The sequence below is a fragment of the Megascapheus bottae genome, chromosome 32, assembly GCF_031878675.1.
Source record: "Megascapheus bottae isolate mThoBot1 chromosome 32, mThoBot2.hap1, whole genome shotgun sequence".
In the NCBI taxonomy this organism is placed as follows: domain Eukaryota; kingdom Metazoa; phylum Chordata; class Mammalia; order Rodentia; family Geomyidae; genus Megascapheus; species Megascapheus bottae.
The window spans coordinates 756,019-775,098 of NC_143540.1; the positions used below are offsets into that span (position 1 = coordinate 756,019).

The 19,080-nt window shown below is 46.8% G+C and overlaps 1 protein-coding gene across 5 annotated transcripts in view; it reads right to left on the reverse strand.

Moving 5' to 3' along the window:
• Nucleotides 1-19,080, reverse strand: part of LOC150042991 (BLOC-2 complex member HPS3-like) — a 36,064-nt gene that overhangs the window by 16,166 nt on the left and 818 nt on the right. For 3 of the 5 annotated variants that reach the window (XR_016533474.1, XR_016533473.1, XM_090323468.1), the window contains exons 1-12: nt 13,539-13,803; nt 10,891-11,385; nt 9,754-9,925; nt 9,572-9,657; nt 8,733-8,922; nt 7,221-7,302; nt 5,580-5,734; nt 3,879-3,987; nt 2,903-3,084; nt 1,945-2,122; nt 1,181-1,414; nt 44-229 (exon numbers count right to left, since the gene is read on the reverse strand). Coding sequence is in view for 3 of the 5 variants with exons in the window: in XM_090323468.1 (XP_090179594.1) it covers nt 44-229; nt 1,181-1,414; nt 1,945-2,122; nt 2,903-3,084; nt 3,879-3,987; nt 5,580-5,734; nt 7,221-7,302; nt 8,733-8,922; nt 9,572-9,657; nt 9,754-9,925; nt 10,891-11,385; nt 13,539-13,755 (2,286 nt within the window). In the remaining 2 variants the exon portion in view is untranslated. Of the gene's footprint in view, nt 1-43; nt 230-1,180; nt 1,415-1,944; nt 2,123-2,902; nt 3,085-3,878; nt 3,988-5,579; nt 5,735-7,220; nt 7,303-8,732; nt 8,923-9,571; nt 9,658-9,753; nt 9,926-10,890; nt 11,386-13,538; nt 13,804-19,080 lie in introns of those variants that run through there. The other 2 variants (XM_090323467.1, XM_090323469.1) reach the window with 2 other exon arrangements.

Genomic DNA, 19,080 nt, shown 5'->3' on the forward strand with positions numbered 1-19,080 from the left:
CTTTCTCTCAATTCACTAAATTGCGTTTCTTACTGTGACAAACCTTAAAGAAAGAATCTGCTTCCTCAATTCCAATTTTGTCGTTCTTCTGCAAGCCCAGGACTGCAGCAACCAGCAGTCCAGGCTGGCTTTCCTTCAGATGAGCTGCAAGTTCAGTGGGGACTGTCAATCCCTTCCTCTGTTGAATCAACAGCCGAGGTTCCAGAATGAAGCCACACACCAACTGCATCTTCAGAAGACAAAGAAAATCAGGATCCCTCTCTCTGATTCCCTCAGGTACAAATTTTTCTTTAGCTACAAAGATCAGTTCTTATTCCGAGAAGGATATCATTAACTGCATCACGCAAATTATTAGAGCTTATCTCAGTATCAGGATGTTCTATTTATACAGAAAGGTTTATATTTAGGGCTTAAGACTATATCTTAGGCTTTTCAAAATCACGGGAAGAAAACTTTTTTTTTAGAATTCCATTTGCAAGGCAGCAGGTATCCTGATGTGGGCTTGCTTTACCCTACCTGACCAGGGCACTGGTGAGGGGCAAAGCACGTCTTCTTACTTGAGAAGGCAAAGTCACAGTGCGGTGCCAGTGGCGCACACCTGTGATCCTAGCTACTCAGGAATCTGAGATCTGAGGATCCCCACTCCAAGCCAGGACAGGTAAGAAATTAACTGCTAGAAAACCAGAAGTGGAGTTGTGGCTCAAAGTGGTAGAGCATTAGCTTTGAGCAAAAAAAGCTCAGGAACAGTGTAGAGGCTCTGAGTTTAAGCCCTATGAAACACACAGACACACACGCGTGCACGCACACAAAGCAGGGCCATGCTGTGGGCCTGGAATCATTGCAGGTGCACAGGAGCTGTCTAGTACAATTCTACCTCTTTCATGAGTCTCCTGTTTGGTCATGAACATGTGATTGGCCTCTCTGTCTCACTATCTCCTCTGCAGCTGAATGCATATAATCCTAGCTCTTTAGGAAGCTGAAGTCTGAGGAACAAGGTTCAAAGCCAGCCTGGACAGGAAAGACTTATTATCCCCCATCAACCACCCAAAAGCCAGAAGTGTAACTGTGGCTCAAGTGTGAAAGGCTAGCTCAGAGACAGCACCGAGCCACCCCATCTCCCCACCACAACCCCTCTGCCCCCCTCCCACACCTCTCCCTCCACACAGATAGGGCAGTGTACCTCTGAATGGCTTTGTATCTCCTTTCTGTGCAAGTCAAGGTCTCCCAGTTTCAGAGCCACTGCTGCCCTAGTTAACGTCACTAAGACAGAGGAGAAGCCACAGGCATCCAGGCTACTCAGGCAACTCCAGGCTCGTGAGGGATCGATGTTCTTCATGGAAGGGCTACAGAGAACATGAGGCAGTCGCTTTGGCTCAGCCACGCAAAACATCTCAGCCACTCTTGCAGCTAATTCCTTTGGGAGTGCCAACCAAGGATGAAAGGTTAGGCAGCTGACAGCAAAATTCACCTAATGAACTAATGAACTAGTTCACCTAATGAACTAATCTGGATGAAATTCTCTCATTTCTCTCAGAACATCAAAACATTTGGTTCTGCAATTTCCAAAGAAGTTTACAGTACAAGAGGGGCTAAGCGTGATCCTTAATAATGCCTTGAGGCCACCAGGCCAGGGTTCTGTGAGTGCTGGCCGTGACAATGGACAGTTAGGGCAGAAGGCTCCACAACAACAGGCAGGATATCGCCCCGGGAGCCAGCCAATGGCCAACCAGTTCTCTGGGCCTGCGTACCTAAAATAGCCTGTAAGTTCTGTCAGCTATCATTCTATGATCATTAAAGGCCTGTGATTTTATTTTCTCTTTTAAGGAAAAGAAAGAAGATAAGGAAGAGAATCCTAGTAACTTGCCATCTAAATGCTATTACATAAGTTACTAAAAATGAAAAGTTAAAATTATTACCTATAACTACATAGAAATCGATACTCACTCCACTTAATTCTTCATCCAAGTTTTCATAAAGTGAGTGATTAACATAAAAGAGTAATCCCCTCTCGTATTTCTGTGACTCATCTTCTGCCCAGTCCACACGGGCTAGGACTTCAGCCAGAGACAAACTGGACATCTTGTAGTACGGCAGGGCCAGGTGTGCATGCTGGGTAGCAAGCCTTAAGGGAGAGAAATAAAAAGCCGATTAGTAAGCTTTGATCCTGTTCTCAACATATCCAGTAAAAACATCATGCTTTCCAAAGACAGAAAATCCCAATCCTTTCTCCTGCCATTAGTAATTAGAACTACCAAGTTTTAGTTTACTGTCATTCTAATTAATGCAATTTCCTTTTTCCTAGTCCTAAATAAATATGGAGCACAATCATTAAATGAATTTTAATACTCATGAGGTACCTCTAAAATAATGGCGTTTTTCGTAAGGAAAATGTGTTTCATTAATTTATAACCAATCCTGTGAGTGGTATAAACCTCTGAAAAAGCTAAATTCAAAAATGTACAAACGGTGCTCATGTGAAATAAAATAGCACTTCTCCTCAAGTGCCCGCTGCCATCCAAGCACCTGTGCTGGGGGTAAAGTGACACTCTGTGGCTGTCCCCTCTCCTAAGCTGCCTGTCTCAGGGAGCGTCACTGCTCACTGCCCCAGGAGTTCTTAAGGAGTGACGGAGTCATGAGCTGCAGACTCCACTGCTTGCCTGACAAACTGCTCCTCTTCTAAGTATGTAATAGCTGGTCACCTCGGTGTCTCTAGGCCTAGCCCAGTACCCGGCATGCAGTCTGGATTTAACAAGTGCTTGTAAAATGAGTGTCCTGTGACCCACCTCCCCTGGCATCCCCTCGTGTCCCCTCTCCTACCAGAAAGCTACCAGGGAAGGAGGAGGAAGGGAGTGCATGCAGTACGTGGGAAGGCCTGGCTGGGAGGGTCTGGGGTACTGTGGACCTGCTGTAGCAGTCCCCAAGATGCCCACAGCTCTCCTTGAACGCCTCCATGAGCTCTGCCCTCTCGCCGGGCTCCAGCTGCTGGGTGTCCAGGAGGGCGGCTCTGACAAGCAGGTGAGCCTCGCTGAGGAGGTGGATGCAGCTCTGCGTCTGCACTGTCTTGTAGGTATTGCTGTAGTCCACCTGGAGTGGAGATGTCCAATAGATCATGAGGCTGCCCAGTCTGCCCTTAACCACGGTGGGTAAACTAGATCAAGTTAAATACCAAAAGTAAAACAAAGTGGTTATCAACCACTTACTAGAGCTTTGGCTACGTAGAGTGTTTTCTTTCTCCAAGATCTATGGGCCAGTTTACATACATGATGATAAGTAGTACCTGGTTAAACAGCTTGAAGTATTCGGGAAGGAAGACCCAGATTATACTATGTCAGTAATCGTCATGATTTGATCCCAGTTGGTTGAGGCTATTGAACATGCTGTATGAGGTGTAAGGAAGTTCTGGGGTGTACCCATGTCTGGGGCTGAGACTGAGTACACCCTATTTTCAACTGCTGGTTCAGGTTGTTCTACTACATCTACTTCTGTAGCCACAGGGGGCTGACCTGAGACCACCGGTGTATCAGCCGGGTGATACCTCAGTTAAGCATGGGGAAAGGGACAGGTTGAGCCAGCGTTAAGCTCCAGGGGCCAGGAGTTTAGCCTAGTGGTAGGCTGTATGCCTAGCATGCACGAAGATCCACGTTTGATTCCTCGGTACCACATACATAGCAAAAAGCCAGAAATGACACTGTGGCTCAAGTGGTAAAACTTTGAGAAGGCCCAAGGACAGTGCTCAGATCCTGAGTTCAAACCCAGGACTGGCAAAAAAAAAAAAAAAAAAAAAAAAGAATTCACACTCCACTGGGAGACAGCTCTGGGGTGGGTGTGGCAACCAAAGCTCCTCATCAGTTCCACTCTCCGGAAAGCAGGGAAAGTACCATTTCCTTGTAGAGCTGCACTGGTGGGACAGTGTTCACGATGTAGACATTCCACCCAGGCCCGGCTCCAGGAGGCATCCTCAGCTGAACACTGGCAGTTCTCCTAGAACTAAAGGCAAAACAAAGGCAAGACATATTACTAATACACTGCAGTGCTGAGTAGTAAATATTGGGTACTATAAAATAATACAACTCTGAAAGTACAGAAAGTATTTATCTCTGCTGAGTGGCTGGAGCGTTGATGACCTCCCAGTACGATATGGGCACACAGCACTTTCTGTTCTATCACGTATTGGTAGTTCAGTGCTTCTGATTCACTTTATAAGTACTCTCAGAGGGGCAGCCAGCTCAAAACATGCACCACTATCTGCTCTGAAAGTCCCTGAGCACAGGCCCTCTCCTGCAAGGGGATTTCTCAGCTCAGCATGCTCTGCATCACTCGTGTAAACAGAAACAGCTTGCTCAGATACGGCAGGGAAAATGGATAGCACCACATGAGCCTTGAAGTCTGCTTAAGGCAGTGTCTCATCTCTTGCTCTGTTCTGTATTTTTCTAAAGTATAAAATCTCTAAAACATTTTGATCAAGTGAATTCTGTGCAAACATTCTGGTGCCTTCCTGTCCAGGAACAAGGCACAGCACACACAACTCAAAAGCAAACACTGAGGCTATAATTCCAGCACCCAGGATGCTGAGACGGGAGAACTGAAAACTCAAGGCCAAGCTGGCATAAACAGTGAGACAAAAAAATGAAAACATCCTATACTTGAGATACACTGTATTATGCTATAGGTGTCTCCCCTGCACAGACTGCTTTAGTGATCCTAGTTTCTATTTCCCTGTAATTACATTATACTCCCTATTACTATGTTCCCAGTGCAGAAGTGTTCACAGCAAACAGAAACATTGCTGGGCTAGAATTAAGTGCTCTCTTCCCAATAGGCAAACCAAAACGCTCAGTTAGCCAGGGACTCACGTGGCAGACATTTGATTATCTTTCATGAAGGTGCCATTACAAGCAATTAGTCATTCTGCTTTCATTTCCAGAAAGTAATCTTTGGATAAAAAATGGAACTATAAGGTTAAGGAAAAGGATTCAGGAGGAGTCTCATGATGAACACAGAGAAGTATCTCCTAAATTGGCTTACAACCTTTACTGAAATTATTACTACTATTTTTATTGCTGTTGGCCATAAAAGGGTTTGATCTCTGGGCTTTGAGCTTGCTAGCTTGCTGAAGCCACCCACCCTAGTGCTTTATTTATGCCTTCATCATTCTTTCAAATAGTGTGTCACATTTATACCTTGGCTGACCTTGGCACAGATGAGCTGACAGGAACTGTAGAGATGGGCGCGTGCGGGGGGGGGGGGCTCACAAATTTGTATGTCTTGGTTAACTTGGAACCATAATTCATCCCATCTCCGCCTCAAGAAGAGCTGTGAGCCACTGTGCTTGACTTCTATTTTGTAATTTTTTTTTTGTTTGACCTACTACTATTTCTGAATTTGTTTTTTCCTAAAGGTCCTATGGTCGACTGTTCAATATTATTATAGAGATCTTTAGAAATTTCTGTACCTTCTCTGGAAAATGAACCCCAAAAAATCATTGAAAAAAATCACTAAAAAAAAAAAAAGTTAAAAAAATCATCTGATTGTTCCTTCATTCTGGAAGCTGGCAGGAGTGGTGGGGACAGGGTGCTTACAGAGTCCTCTTGGGAGATTCTCTTCTCTCCTCAGTGGCCTCGGGATCTGCCTTGGTCATAAGTATGATGTGGTTTTTAAAGTGACAGATGGCTTTCAAGCCGATGAAAAGTTGTATTCTTAAAGCACAGACATCCATACTCACAGGTGGGCAAGCCTAAGGAGGGGAGATCACAAATGTAATCAGGGAATAAAGGTGTGTGAGCTTTCACCGGCCCATACCAGCCTGCCTCCTTACTTCCACACCCCCTCCTCCCACAAATCCACTTTCTTATTCTTAAGACAGTGGGGGTATCTAAGCTTATATAGTCAATCATTTGTCAGTCAGTCAAACAAGTAACCAACATGGTATCTGCAGACTGAAAAAAAATGCAGGTGTGGGAACTGGGAAGCATGGCCTCTGCAGGCCCCTTGAGAAGGGCAGCCCTGTAGAGTTCTCCTGTGCTGGCTTGGCGCAGTCAGGAGGTTCTAGGTAAAATGAACCGCAATGAAAGGACATTCTGTGGCATGCACAGTGGCTAACTCTTTCTTTGTGCATGGATGTGTGTTTCAACAGCCCCACTACCCTTGGTTGTGAATGAAGTCTGGGCTGTTGACTGTCAAGGTGTGCCAGGGGCACTGGGGAATCAGGCTGCTGTCCTGTGTAGCTTTCACTAGAAAGACTGTGTGCCTATTTTATCAGGAGAAAGGTGCAGGAAATGTGTGACTGGTTTTCCACACAGCTGGGGGAAGGCACTAAGCTGGGCTAGCAACACAAAACTAGGACAAACTGTAGTAACACAAGGCTCTGAGAATGGAGACCATACAGTAGCCACACAAATGGTGACAGTGCTGTGATAAGACTGCTCACCAGCTGGCTTATTAACATAACCATCATCACTAACACATACAGTAACGTTCGACATCGTAATTTGAGGGGTTCTTACTGCACGTACATTCATAACAAATACCCACTCAAATAGCTTATACTTTGGGGTAGAGGTAAAATAGCACAGATGGTCTATTTTTGAGGGAGTGGGTTGCACCCCCTCCCACTAGGTCTATTTTGGAGAACAGACATATAAGGTCAGATGATAAAACTGCCTTCATTGATTTTGTGGTTGGTGCTTTCCTGAGAATAAGCACGGTATGTCTCACTAAAAAGACAGTTATTGATCTAGCATATCTATTAACTCTTAGAATAAGTACAGAAGACTGTTGATGAAAGTTTGAAATGTAACAAAAGAATTAAAGGCATATCTGAGGATAGTATGAATAAATTATTTTAATACCTCTCATTTTGTGCTCTGGAGTATGCTAGTATTTTGTTTATATATGTGCTGTTTTGTTAATCCATACAACTGCCACCAGTATTTCTGTGAGATGATGTTGTACTATGGCACAATCATAAACTGCCCTGTTAAATTACATTATCCTCACAAAGCCTTAAAAAACGAAATTAACTCAGAGTAAGATGTTTACAAAGCAATCTTGCAAATCATCAACTCCATCACAATGACAAATGTTTATTAGTATTTACACCCAGAAGTTCTACTTCATTAGGAAAGAGGACCCATGGCCTAGCTTCCCAGCCTGGCCCCAGGGAAGTCTGCGAGCCATGCTCCCCAGCCCTGGGTCTCACCCTCACCAAAGCCAGTCCTGACCTTCAGGGTGGTGTCCATGTAGGGGTCATCCTCTCGGGCCACTGCTGCACTGCATCGCACCGTGAAGCACTGCAGGTTGTTGCTGAGGGAGAGGAGAGAGGCACTGAGGGGGTGAGGAGGCTCTTCCAGCACACCACCAAGCAAGGGGCAGAGGACACCAGTATTAATTAGGGATTGAGGGGCTGAGACTTCTTCCCAGGGGAGGGGTCTGCACATCCCACTGGAGGGCCTTAAGCCCCCTAGGGGGCTCTCACGAGATCCACCCTTGCCGTGCCATGTAACCCACTGATCCTCACACTTGCCTCCCTCCTCTGCCTTGCCTAGACACAGTCCTGCAATCTGCCATCCAGAACCAGTCCATGAGTGGACTTGTCAGGGTCCATCGGCCTCTGTGGTGGCGACTTTACCACTCACCTCCTCTCAGCACCTCTCACAAATCTGAGGCCACTTGCAAGCGCATCCCGAGCATGTTTCTACATTTATACATCATTAGTGACACTCAGGAAACAGACCCCTGCCCCCATACCTTTCTTCCTGGCACTCAAGTCAGGAAAAATCCCATCCCTGGATGGGGATTCCAACACTCCCTTTGGGTTTAAAAAAAGTGTTTCTGAAATACTGAATACAATCTTTGACGGCAGTCTTTCCCCTGCCTACAATACCCATTTCTAATCTCCATCCATCAACACTTTAGGTAGCCTTTACACCCAGCTTCAAACACAGTCACCTGGCTCCAACACGGCCACTGTCCTCCCAAGGACACACTACACATTGTCAAGTCTTCACACCCTTTCCAAAATCTATCATTTGTGCCTGTTTCCTGTGTCTTGCACCATTGCTGTAAAAAAGTAGCCAACTTCTTACACACTGATACCCCCACTACCTGACGAATATAACTGTAACCCCTCTATACATTACCCAACACTGTAAAAAAAAAAAAGCAGCTGACACTGCGTATGCACAGTTGTTTGGTCACAGGGCCCAGGGATGCTTTGAATATTGCTTAGATTCAAAATAGTGGAAAGAGAAGCAAAAGTGCAGAGATAAAAGGAAATGAAATCCAACTCCTACTCAGAGCCCAGTTTTCTTCTGGCATGCTAAGGCAAAACCACAAGACAGCCATAGGACATGCAACCTGCCTGCCTGTCGCTGCTCATCAGGGCTAGAGTCACATCCTCTTTCTGGTCTCGTCACAGTTCTAACCCACTAAGAAGTAACTCGATTCTGAAAGAACAGGGCAGCAGTGAGAAGAGGGAGCCTAAAAAGGAGTTCAGAGAGATTCCCTCACGGCCTGCAGAAATCTCCCATGCACAGGACCTCACATCTCCACAAGAGGGTCCTCACCAGCCATGTAGCCCACAGCCCCAGAGAGGTCTGGGCTATCCAAAGACAGATGCGGCCGGATGGGCCAGCTCCTTAGTCGACAGCACTTTACATTACCTCACAGATGTAGGCCACAGCTACAGAACTCACAGACCAATGATTGGGAGGCTGGTGACACTGAAATGATACCTTGTGATGACGTGCAGAAACTGTGGTGTAAGCACGGCCTGCAGGGCCTTCTCGGGATACTGGTAGACCGACATTAACTCAACGGATTTCACAACCATGTAGAGATAGCCAGCATGAGGCAATGAGAAAAAACAGAAGAGACTCAGCAGCTCTTTTTCCTGTGACAGTTTTTCTCCATCGGAAGGAGAACCTGTGTTCAGAAGTGAGAGTGTGCGGTTGTGAGTTACATGTTAAGAATCTGCCTCTCTACCCATCTGCGATGAGCGGTGCAAGTCCTTGCCAGCGCTCCAGTGCCTCCTTACACTACATGTCCTCCCCGCTGGTGTTCAGCACAGCACACTCCAGACCAGACCCTCAGTGGCCTAACAGAAACAGAGTTAGGAAGATGCTAGATCTTAAATACTTGTACCTTTCCCTAGATGCTGTCTAAAGATACGAAGTGGACTGGGACCAAGTGATTTTCAGTCTTACTGCCTATTAGACATCCAGGACCCAAAACTACCAACTAAGTCAAACTCCCTAGCATTGGTAATAAGTGTTCAGGTAAACCCAGTGTGTGTCAGGGTCTCTGACCACTGCTTTAAGTCACCTGGTTCACCAAGTGATTCAAGGCAGCTTAGTTCAGTATCTAGCTGGAACTGGTGCATCTCTTCTGCTCTACTCTTATAGGGCTCCAATTTCATATTCTAAACAGAGGGATCATTCTAAGGGGAAATGGCTTCACTTCTTAGCTATTAAGACTTTCCTATGTAGTGGTAACAGGTACTTGCTAAGGGAGACTTGGTTCCCACACATGGATCTTCCTGGCAGCCAGAGGTCTGCCTGCTCGGCACATGTACCTGCTCGGTAAATGGGCAGTAGTTGGAGTGAATGCAACTTGATGTCATCAGATGAGACACAGAATGAAATGTCAGGAGTGAAACGTCTGTGGGTGTAAAGAGAGAGGGAAAAAATCTTGTTTCCATGTACTTTGAGCAGTAACATAAACATCAGACATCAGTGACTGAAGAGGCTATAATACCGATAGAGCAAGTGCTGGATGTGCAGATACTTCACTTTCTCCTCAGCCAGCCCAGTTGACTCCAGGGTAACAGACATGCCAGACTGTCTGCTTTTCTCACCAATCAATTCCATGGGCTTTTGGCAAAAAACAAAATCATCTGACTCAAGCTGTGATGTTTCAGTAGTCAATCCTTAGAAAATAAAATTCAAGCAGTTAGTAACTTCAAGTACAACTATCTACTTGAATGAAAACTAGACAAGGCACTATCCAAGGTCATCTACCTGTATTATGATAATGATCACCTCACTCAGGCTGCACCATTACTTCTACTGACAGGTGTGAACAGACTGTCTGATCCAGAATAAAATATGCGGAGCCAGATTACAAACCCGATCTAGTAGGCATAATGAAGCCTAGCTAAGTGCAAGGCTCGCATCTGTAATCCTAGTTAGTGGAGAGGCAGGAGTCAGGAGGATCACAGCTGGAGGCCAGCCGGGGCAGAAAAGTTTGCAAGACCTATTCCCAAATCATAGCTAGGCAAGGTGACCTGTTCTTGTCATCTTAGCTAGGTGGGAGGCTGGATCTGTGAGGACTTGGCTCCAGGACAGTCTAGGAAGGAAAGATGCCACCTCAACAAAAGAATGTGGTATGATCGTATGTGTATGCCTTTCTAGCTGTGATAGAAAGCCGAGAACAGGAGGATTGTGGTCCAGACCTGGCCCCATCTCAAAAATTAACACTGGGCTGGGAGCATGGCCCAGTGGTCGAGTGCTTCCCTAGCATGCATGAAGCCCTGGATTCAATTCCCCAGTACCAAATACACAGAAACAAAACCAGAAGTGGTGCTGTGGCTCAAGTGGTAGAGAGCTAGTCTTAAGCAAAAGAAGCTCAGGGACAGTGCCCAGCCCGAGTTCAAGCCCCAGAACTGGGGGAATAAAAAAGTGAGGGGGGGTTGTTTGAGGTATACCTAAGTAGTACAATGGCTGCCTAACAAGTACAAGGCCTGAGTCCAAACCTCAGTACTGCCAAAACAAACAAACGAACAAAAAACCAAGTCTATAAATAATGTGGCATGGTACCATATACAACAGAGATTTTTTCAAAGGTGAAGGATTCTTCTCTGCCTGAAACAAAGTAAGTCAATTCCATCATTACCCTCTGTCTGGCTCACTGGATTGCTGCTGGTCCTTTGTGGATGGTGACTAACTCTCTCTCCACCTTTAGGGCCTGATTCCAGTTTTAGGATTAGGACTTCCAAGTCCGACATGACAGCCACATGTCCGAGACAGAGAGAGAGCTCCACGGGGATGATGCTATTGATGTGTATCACTAGAGAGCGTTCGAAGTCCAGCACTGAGAGCTCCTCGCTCATGACCTGACACTTCAGAGTAAACAGAAAGAGCTGATTGGTGCAGCCCACAAGGAGGTCCCCTTTCACAGGGCAGCAGCAGATGCACAAGGGTGCCTCAGCCAGCGGGATCTCCACGATGGACATCTGGTCCCTGAAGGCCTCGCTGACAGGAGCCTCCATGCTGTGCCCCACCATCCGGACGCACACACGAGAGCTCTCGCTCCTTTTCCTCCTCCAGTTTACGTATGCACGCACACATGTGGCTCCGTGCTTCTCTTCAATCATTACCAAATAGTCTCCTGAAAAGGAAGTGAGACTGAGCTAGGCTTTGTAATCAAACAGAACAGCTTTCTTCGCTGGCCTGAGATGAAACACATGCATCACCGGCCCAAAGACTATGAGAAGTCCAACCGCAGGCGACGGCACCAGTACTCGTAATTCATGAGGCCGGAGGTTCTGAGATGCAACCTCTCATCATCTGTTAGCTCACGAGAGCCTGCTCATTATTTCTGTAGCAGAAGGGAATTTACACGCCATTCCCCAGGTAAACTCTAACTGCATCCTGTGGCCTCACCGGTACTGCTCCTGGACAGTGCTACTGACAAAAATGCTCACCATGGCTTGTGTCTTAGTTACACAAACTTAGTATAGATAAAGTCACTCACTGTTAAATAGAAAATGACACTTGACTTCCCACCAAGTCACAACTTTGAAACAGCCAAGTTGTACACTTACTTTATTTACAAATCTAAACAAAACAGCAACCAAATTCTCTGGGATTTGTTGCTGTTGTTTGGTTTTAGCTAAGAAAACAACGAAGATTTGTCATGGGAAGTCAAAACAATAGAAGCAGAAATGAAAAGCATAATATTACCTCTTTGAAGCCTCATCTTAACAATAATGTCCACGGGCTGCCCAGGATAATTTCCTCTATCTAAATATGGACTGTGAAACATGAGCCATGATTTATTCAACATTCCTCTAGTGAAGTATGTGTTCATACTTACAGGTCTTATTCCCTAGCAAATATTTCTGTGCATGTGTGAATACCAAAAGGCTGTGTCAATGGCACAGGTTCTCAATGGTGGAAGACAGTAGGGACAAATTAATGGGGACTACTAGGTTGCTGTCATAACTAGCTAACAGGAAACCCTGGTTCTGGCAGTGCTGTGAACCCATCTGCTCCCCCACCTCATCAGCAGGGAGCTCTCAGCCAGTCCTCCTGTCCACATACACATGTGCGTGCACACACACACACACACACACACACACACACACACACAGCCTCAAATAAGTTTCCCTTATCGACAAGGTTCACATCTCAAACCCATCCTTCAAAATTTCTACTCATCCAATGCCCCCAACGGAAGAAAAGCTTTCAGCTGATGAAAGGAGAAAAATCTGACGATGACTTTCTGCTTGGGTAGGAGAGCACAGCATTTCCAGTAAATGTAAATATGTGAATTCTGTTTTTTGGTGTCTGTGAAACAATGGGCACTAACTTCCCATGAGCAGGAAGAGAGCAGAAATGAAATGCTAAGAAATGGAAGATGAGTTTTCTGGCTATCAGGACAGCCAGGAGTCTGCACAAAATGTTTGGGTATGCACAGGTTAAAAGAAGCTGTACCTACAGTTAAAGTTCAACTGGGCACAGAGGTTACCCTTGAGGGACAGGACCCATGATGTGTAGGCCTTCCTTCTCACATGACTTCTGAACTACTTTAGGGTAACCAGCAGGCTTATAAAACCATCTTTGTTCTTCTGGCCTCGCACCAGGGTGGTTATCTGCTCCTTGTGGTTCCTGTGCCAGAAAGGCTCTGGTCAGCAGTGCAATCCTGGCAAAACAGTGAACCCACCTCAATGGTGGTCCCACTCCAGAGAAGCTAAGGCTGCACCTGTGCAGACGAGGCCTGCCCCCCTCCCCAAGTCAGGTAAGGGGTTCATGCATCGCCTGCCACTTCAGAAACGACACAGATTCTCCCTCTCAGCATAGTTCCACTTCTCCCACGAACACAATCTGAAATGGCTGAATTAACGATCTGGTAAAAGACCTTGAAGGGGAAAATTCCTATGCCTAAAAGAGGGCAGGGTGGAGGAAAGTATCATTTTCTAAAAAGTGGAAAACTAGCCAAGAACCAATGACTCCGGCCTAATCCCCAAGCCTCTTACCCCAATTAAACAGCAAAAGGCCGGAGGGGAGCCCTGGCTCAAGGGGCACGGGAGGAGCAGAGCCAGCTGAGCGAGATCTCAGCGGAGGCCCTAGGTCCAAGCCCAGCACGGGCGCCAGAAAAGGGGGCCGAGGGCACGGGAACGGCCCTTCCCCGCGTGAGACCGGTCTCCACTCCACACACGAGCCCTCAGGCACCGCACGCGGCTCGGCACGGCCTCCTCCACTGGAAGGGTCGAGCGGCCCGCGAGGCTCCGCCCGGCCCGGCCCCGGCCCGCCACTCACCGGGCTCGCTGTAGACCAGGCGCCGCACCGAGCCGAGCGTGGAGAAGGCGCAGCGGGGCCGGCACAGCTCCTGGCCCGCCACCGCGAACGCCTCCACCCGGCAGCCCGCCGCCACGAAGAGCGCGTCCGGGGCCCCGCAGCAGAGGCGCTCGGGCTCCAGGGTGCAGGGCACCACCTGCTGCGACCCGAACGGGTGCAGGTTGTAGAGGTGCACCATGGCGGGCGGCGGCGCGAGGAGACCCGCCCAGGCCCGCCGAGACCCCGCGCCGCCCGCCGCCCGCCGCCGCCGCCCGGCGTCCCGACCGCGGCTTCCGCGCCGTCACGTGAGCCGCGCCCAGCCCGCCGCCCCGCCTCTTAAAGGGGCCGCGCCCGCCGCCCCGCCTGCCGGCCGCCCCGCCTCCCCGCCGCCCCGCCTCCTGCACGCCCCGTCTCCCCGCCTCCCGGCCGCCCCGCCTCCCGGCCGCCCCGCCTGCCCACCGCCCCGCCTCCCGCACGCCCCACGCTCCGAGTCCCGTGAGGCTGACCGGCGCACACAGTGGCTACGCCCGCCGACCGGGAGCGGGGGACCCGCTGCCGCTCCACGCCGGAGCCCCGGGCCCTCCGCAGCGTCCTCGGGAGTCGACCCAGGCCCGGCCCGGGAGACCGGAGGCTCAGCCGGGGCGGCGGGGCCATCGCCCCGGCACGCAGGCCGCCCCGGGGGCGGCGCCGGTCTCCCCGCAGGGCTCCCTAAGGCCGCCGGCTGGTCCCAGGCGGGAGCGGTCAGAGCCGGGGCGGTGGGTGGGGGGTGGGGGTGCGGAGCAGGGCCTGGACGTGATCCGGGATTTCCAGGGCACCTGTGACCGGGTGAACCCGCCCGTGTAGAGCGGAGAGCGAGCTGTGAATGGCAGCGCGGAGGTGGAGGTTAAGACACGCGCGCACGCGCACACACACACACACGCTCAGAGCCCCAGTACCGCCTCCCCACCGGAGGAGGAAAGCCCTCATAACCCGGGGCCCGGGGCCGCGGCCGGCGGGAGCCGGGGCTTCGCGCACACCGGGCCAGCACGCTTACCACCCGGCCGCCCCCTGGCCTGGGCTTCACATTCTGGGGGCCCTCCCGCATCTCCGTGGAAACGGACATCCTCTTTCCCTCCACTTCTCCCTGGGTCAGGAAAACACAAATGGGGGCTAATCGCTGTGCCCACACGACGTTCGGAACGGAATTGTTTCTCTTACCAAAAAACTAGGACGTCAGAAGGAATTAATTCAGAGAATGTCTTGGAACCAAGGAACAAATTGCCACGGGAAGCTGTTGGGGAGACACATGGCTGGGAAAAGGAATGGAAGGGCCCTCGGCGGGGCGCTCGGCAGGGTCCCTGGAACAGAATTCTGCTAACCTCTCTGCACCCAGGAGGCCAGCAGGGAGGAAAAGGCAAAGTGACCTGGCTTGGGAATGACCTCATGTATGCACAGACTGAAATGGAGCTTTGCAATAGAGACATTTCCCAAGAGGACTTGGACAGAGTAGTAAATGAGTTACATTTTCTGTTCTCAAGACATTATCTTCACCCTATTTATATAATTTTTAATCTCTCAAATATTTTCTTAAAGGCCTTTATTAAAAATTAAAATTTTGATTTTTATTCGTGTGGTGCCACTTACTGTATTTTTTCTTTGTTGCTTTGTATTTTTTTTTTCTGTGGATTTCAGTGAGACTTCTATTTTCACTCACTAGCTGAAATTGCCTGATCAGGGGGAACACTATTAGTCTGGAATTAGGAAAGGAGGATTTTGTTTGTAGGCATTTGGGGATAGTTACTCTTCTGCAGTGGCAAGGGAAAAATATGTATGTAATTTTATTATTAGGACTTTTGAGCTCTCTTATGCAAAGCATCTAGAATTTGTAATGACTCCCCAGTTGTCTGAGTTTTTTTTTTTTATATCACTCCTGGGGTTTAGGTGCTGTTCCTGGGCCTTTGTTCTCAAGGCTAGTGCTCTACTACTTGAGCCACAGCACCACTTCTGGCCTTTTCCGAATAGTTTATTGGAGATAAAAGTGTCATGGACTTGCCTGCCTGGGCTGGCTTCAAACTGTGATCTTTAGAGCTCAGCCTCTTGAGTAGCTAGGATTACAGGCGTGCGTCACCTGTGCCTGCTTTGGTTATCTTTTTCATAGATTTCTACTTTAATTTTTGGTTTGTTTTGATTTTTGAACTCAAGACCTTATGTTTGCTAGACAGACTACCACAAGTTTTTTTTTTTTAATTGTTATTTTTTGAATAGGGTCTTTAGCTTTAGCCTGCCTTGAACCTTGTTCCTCATACTTATCCCTCAAGTGCTGTGGCGATTACAGGCATGAACTATGACATGACTTATGTTAATCAACTAACTAGTGACTATTTCCTATTAATCTGAATTTTTTATTCTAACCTACATCATCAATGCTTTAATGTTTATCTTAGGGACATTTTTTTTTTTTTTGCCAGTCCTGGGCTTGAGCTCAGGGCCTGAGCACTGTCCTTGGACTTTCTCAAGGCTAGAGCTCTACCATTTGAGCCTTAGCACCACTTCCGGCTTTTTTCTATGTATATGGTACCAAGGAATCGAACCCTGGTCTTCGTGCATGCTAGGCAAACACTTTAACCAGTAGGCCAAACTCCTGGCCCCTATCTTAGGGACATTTTCATCTTCTCTTTAACCCAGCACCTTATCAAACATCTGAAAAATGAAAAATTTATTTACTAAAGTGTTACAAAATTTGCATTTTGATTGGCTTGTTTAATACATATTTGCTAATTACAGTGCAAATTATCAGTGATTAATATGTGATAAAGCAATAGGATGTTAATATACTAAAACTAAAAACTCATCTGTCCATGAGCTTGAGTCTTTTGGAACTTCTAGTTCCTTTAGAATGTTTTCTTTGTTCTTAAATTTGAAAAACATGGTTTTCTTTGGTTTTCTTTTCCAAGTTTTAAACTCTTTCTGAAGGTACTACTCAGGAGGCTGAGATCTAAGGACTGTGATTCAAAGCCAGCTGGGCAGGAAAGTCTGAAATGCTTATCTCCAACGCATCGTCAAAAAGCCAGAAGTAGAGCTATGGTTCCAGTAGCTGAGTACTACCCTTGAGCAAAAAGCTAAGGGACAGACCCAGGCCCAGAGTTCCAGCCCCAGTACTGGTGTGAATGCATGCATATACAAACAAACAAACAAACAAACATCTCAGAATACCTGAGAAGTTCAACTTCAACTATAGCAATTATAGGGTACAATTGTTACAATTGTTTTTTGGTGAGTTGTGCTGTAGTTCCCTGCATTTAAAAATATGTATTATGTCAAAAGAACATGTACAGCTGAAAACTTGGTCTTTTAATTTTCTTGCCACAAAGGAATTAGAGGAATCATCACTAATCCTTTGCAATAGTCACACACATACATACACACACACACACACACACACACACACACATACACACACAAAGCAACTACTTGTAAATATTTAGAATTAAACGTAAAGCTATATTTGGAGTGGTACTGAAGATCTGAGCAAGGACCCTAGGCAGAAGGCAAAGAAGGCAGACCTCAGGGAGCAACTTCTGGACTTGGTGTGTGAGTCAAAGCCTACAGGAAATGCTTATCTCCTGGGAAAGTGCTGTGTGAACCCCAGTATCACACACTTCTCTGGGTGGGAGTTGAGACTGGACTGTCTTGCTCCTGGATTTGAAACAAGTTAGTCTGCTTCAAGGACATGCCCCTGGGAAAAGACTGACTTCTGGAAACTGTTATTCTGGTATTGGAAATTACTATTCTGCTGATTGAACTGCTGATTGAAATTAGGCCTTAATCAATCAGATTTCTTTTGAAGTGCTAAAGAACTTACTAGACAGTAACTCTATAAGGGTAAAAGTAATAATAATGAGAATATTTACTGTTATTTCTGGATACCATGCTCTAGATACTCTATGTTATTAAGAAGAATTTTACTGAGCAATGATTTTACATCACTTCTGCCCTGTTAGCTGTCTTTTACCTAGGATTCTGCCCCTGGATCTGTAGAGCCTAATTAAATGTAAGGAAACTTCAACTTCATGGTGGTCTCCAGAAACTCTGAGTCACCCAGCCCTTTGTGACCCACTGCATGATGGCACCGGGCTTTTACCGAAGACATTTTCTTTTTCTTTCTTTCTTTTTTTTTTTTTTTTTGCCAGTCCTGGGCTTAAGCTGAGCCTGAGCACTGTCCTTGGACTTTCTCAAGGCTAGAACTCTACCACTTGAGCCTCAGCACCATTTCCAGCTTTTTTTTTTTCTATTTATGTGGTACCGAGGAATCGAACCCTGGTCTTCGTGCATGCTAGGCAAGCACGCTACCACTAGGCCAAACTCCTGGCCCCTACCTAAGACATTTTCTGCACCAACATCCTCAGCTGTCACTACTGAAAATTCTCTCCCTCTGATCTTTAACCTCCATTTGGATGAAAGAAGAAAACCAAGTCAAAACGCATCATACTTTCTGATTTTCTTAGTGTTTGACAAAAACTTGAGGTTTTGTATTGAAGCTAGGCTTCCAAGCACTTGGATCCTTTTTATTTTTTCCTCCAAAGTTTTCAAAATTTGACTTTGCAAAGTATAAGAAACGTTTAATAATTGTGAGAATTTGAGTATGCATTATTAGCTAGCAAAAGATATTAAGGATTGTTTTATGATTAACTTTGCTAAGTGATATAAGGGCCTTTTAGTTATACAAGAAAATATTCCCTTCATGTAACCCTTCTATTAATTACAATAAAAAATATATGAAAAAAAAGAGAAAATATCCCTTGTTTTTAGAGACAGTAGTGAAGGTGGATTGGGAATGAGGCTGGAGTGGGAAAAAGGGGACATACCACAAGGAGTTGAACATACACCATTCTTGGAGTTCATGCTCACTGACTCACACAGGCATGTGACAACATCTCAAGTTTGCCTTAAGGTTGCAGGTATGTAACCTGAAACATATTGGGAGGTGAGTAGATGCCGGAGTTTTGGATTCTCCTTCCTTATCACTCTTACCCAAATATTCCAGTGAACTCTATTGGTTTCCTTAGCTTTGTCACCTCATCATAATCTCCTATCAGGGCACAATATTTTATTCCAATTATCAACTGTTTCTGTTTTTATCCACCGCAATCCATTCTCCACACAGCTGACAGAATGAAACCTTCTAAGACTGGAGCAGACCATCATGTTCTGGTTTCCAAAGTCCAATGGCTGTCCATTACATTAAGACCCAAATTCTACTATAAGGTGGACATTCCAGTGGAATCTGGCCTCCTTTACCCTTTGTGTGGCAATGATTGTCTTTACTCATCCATCAGCCCTGCTATTCTGCAGCTCCTTTTCCATTTACAATTGCTCCTTTTTCAGAAAATATTATCTAGTATGATAACTTCGGCAACAGTTTAACCACGCAAGTACATATTGCACTTGGTTTTTTAAAAAGCAAAAACAACCAAGAATGATAATATGAAAGGGGATTGAAGTTCAGCTGGTGGTGGCTCCGGAATGCAAAATGCTTGACCACAGG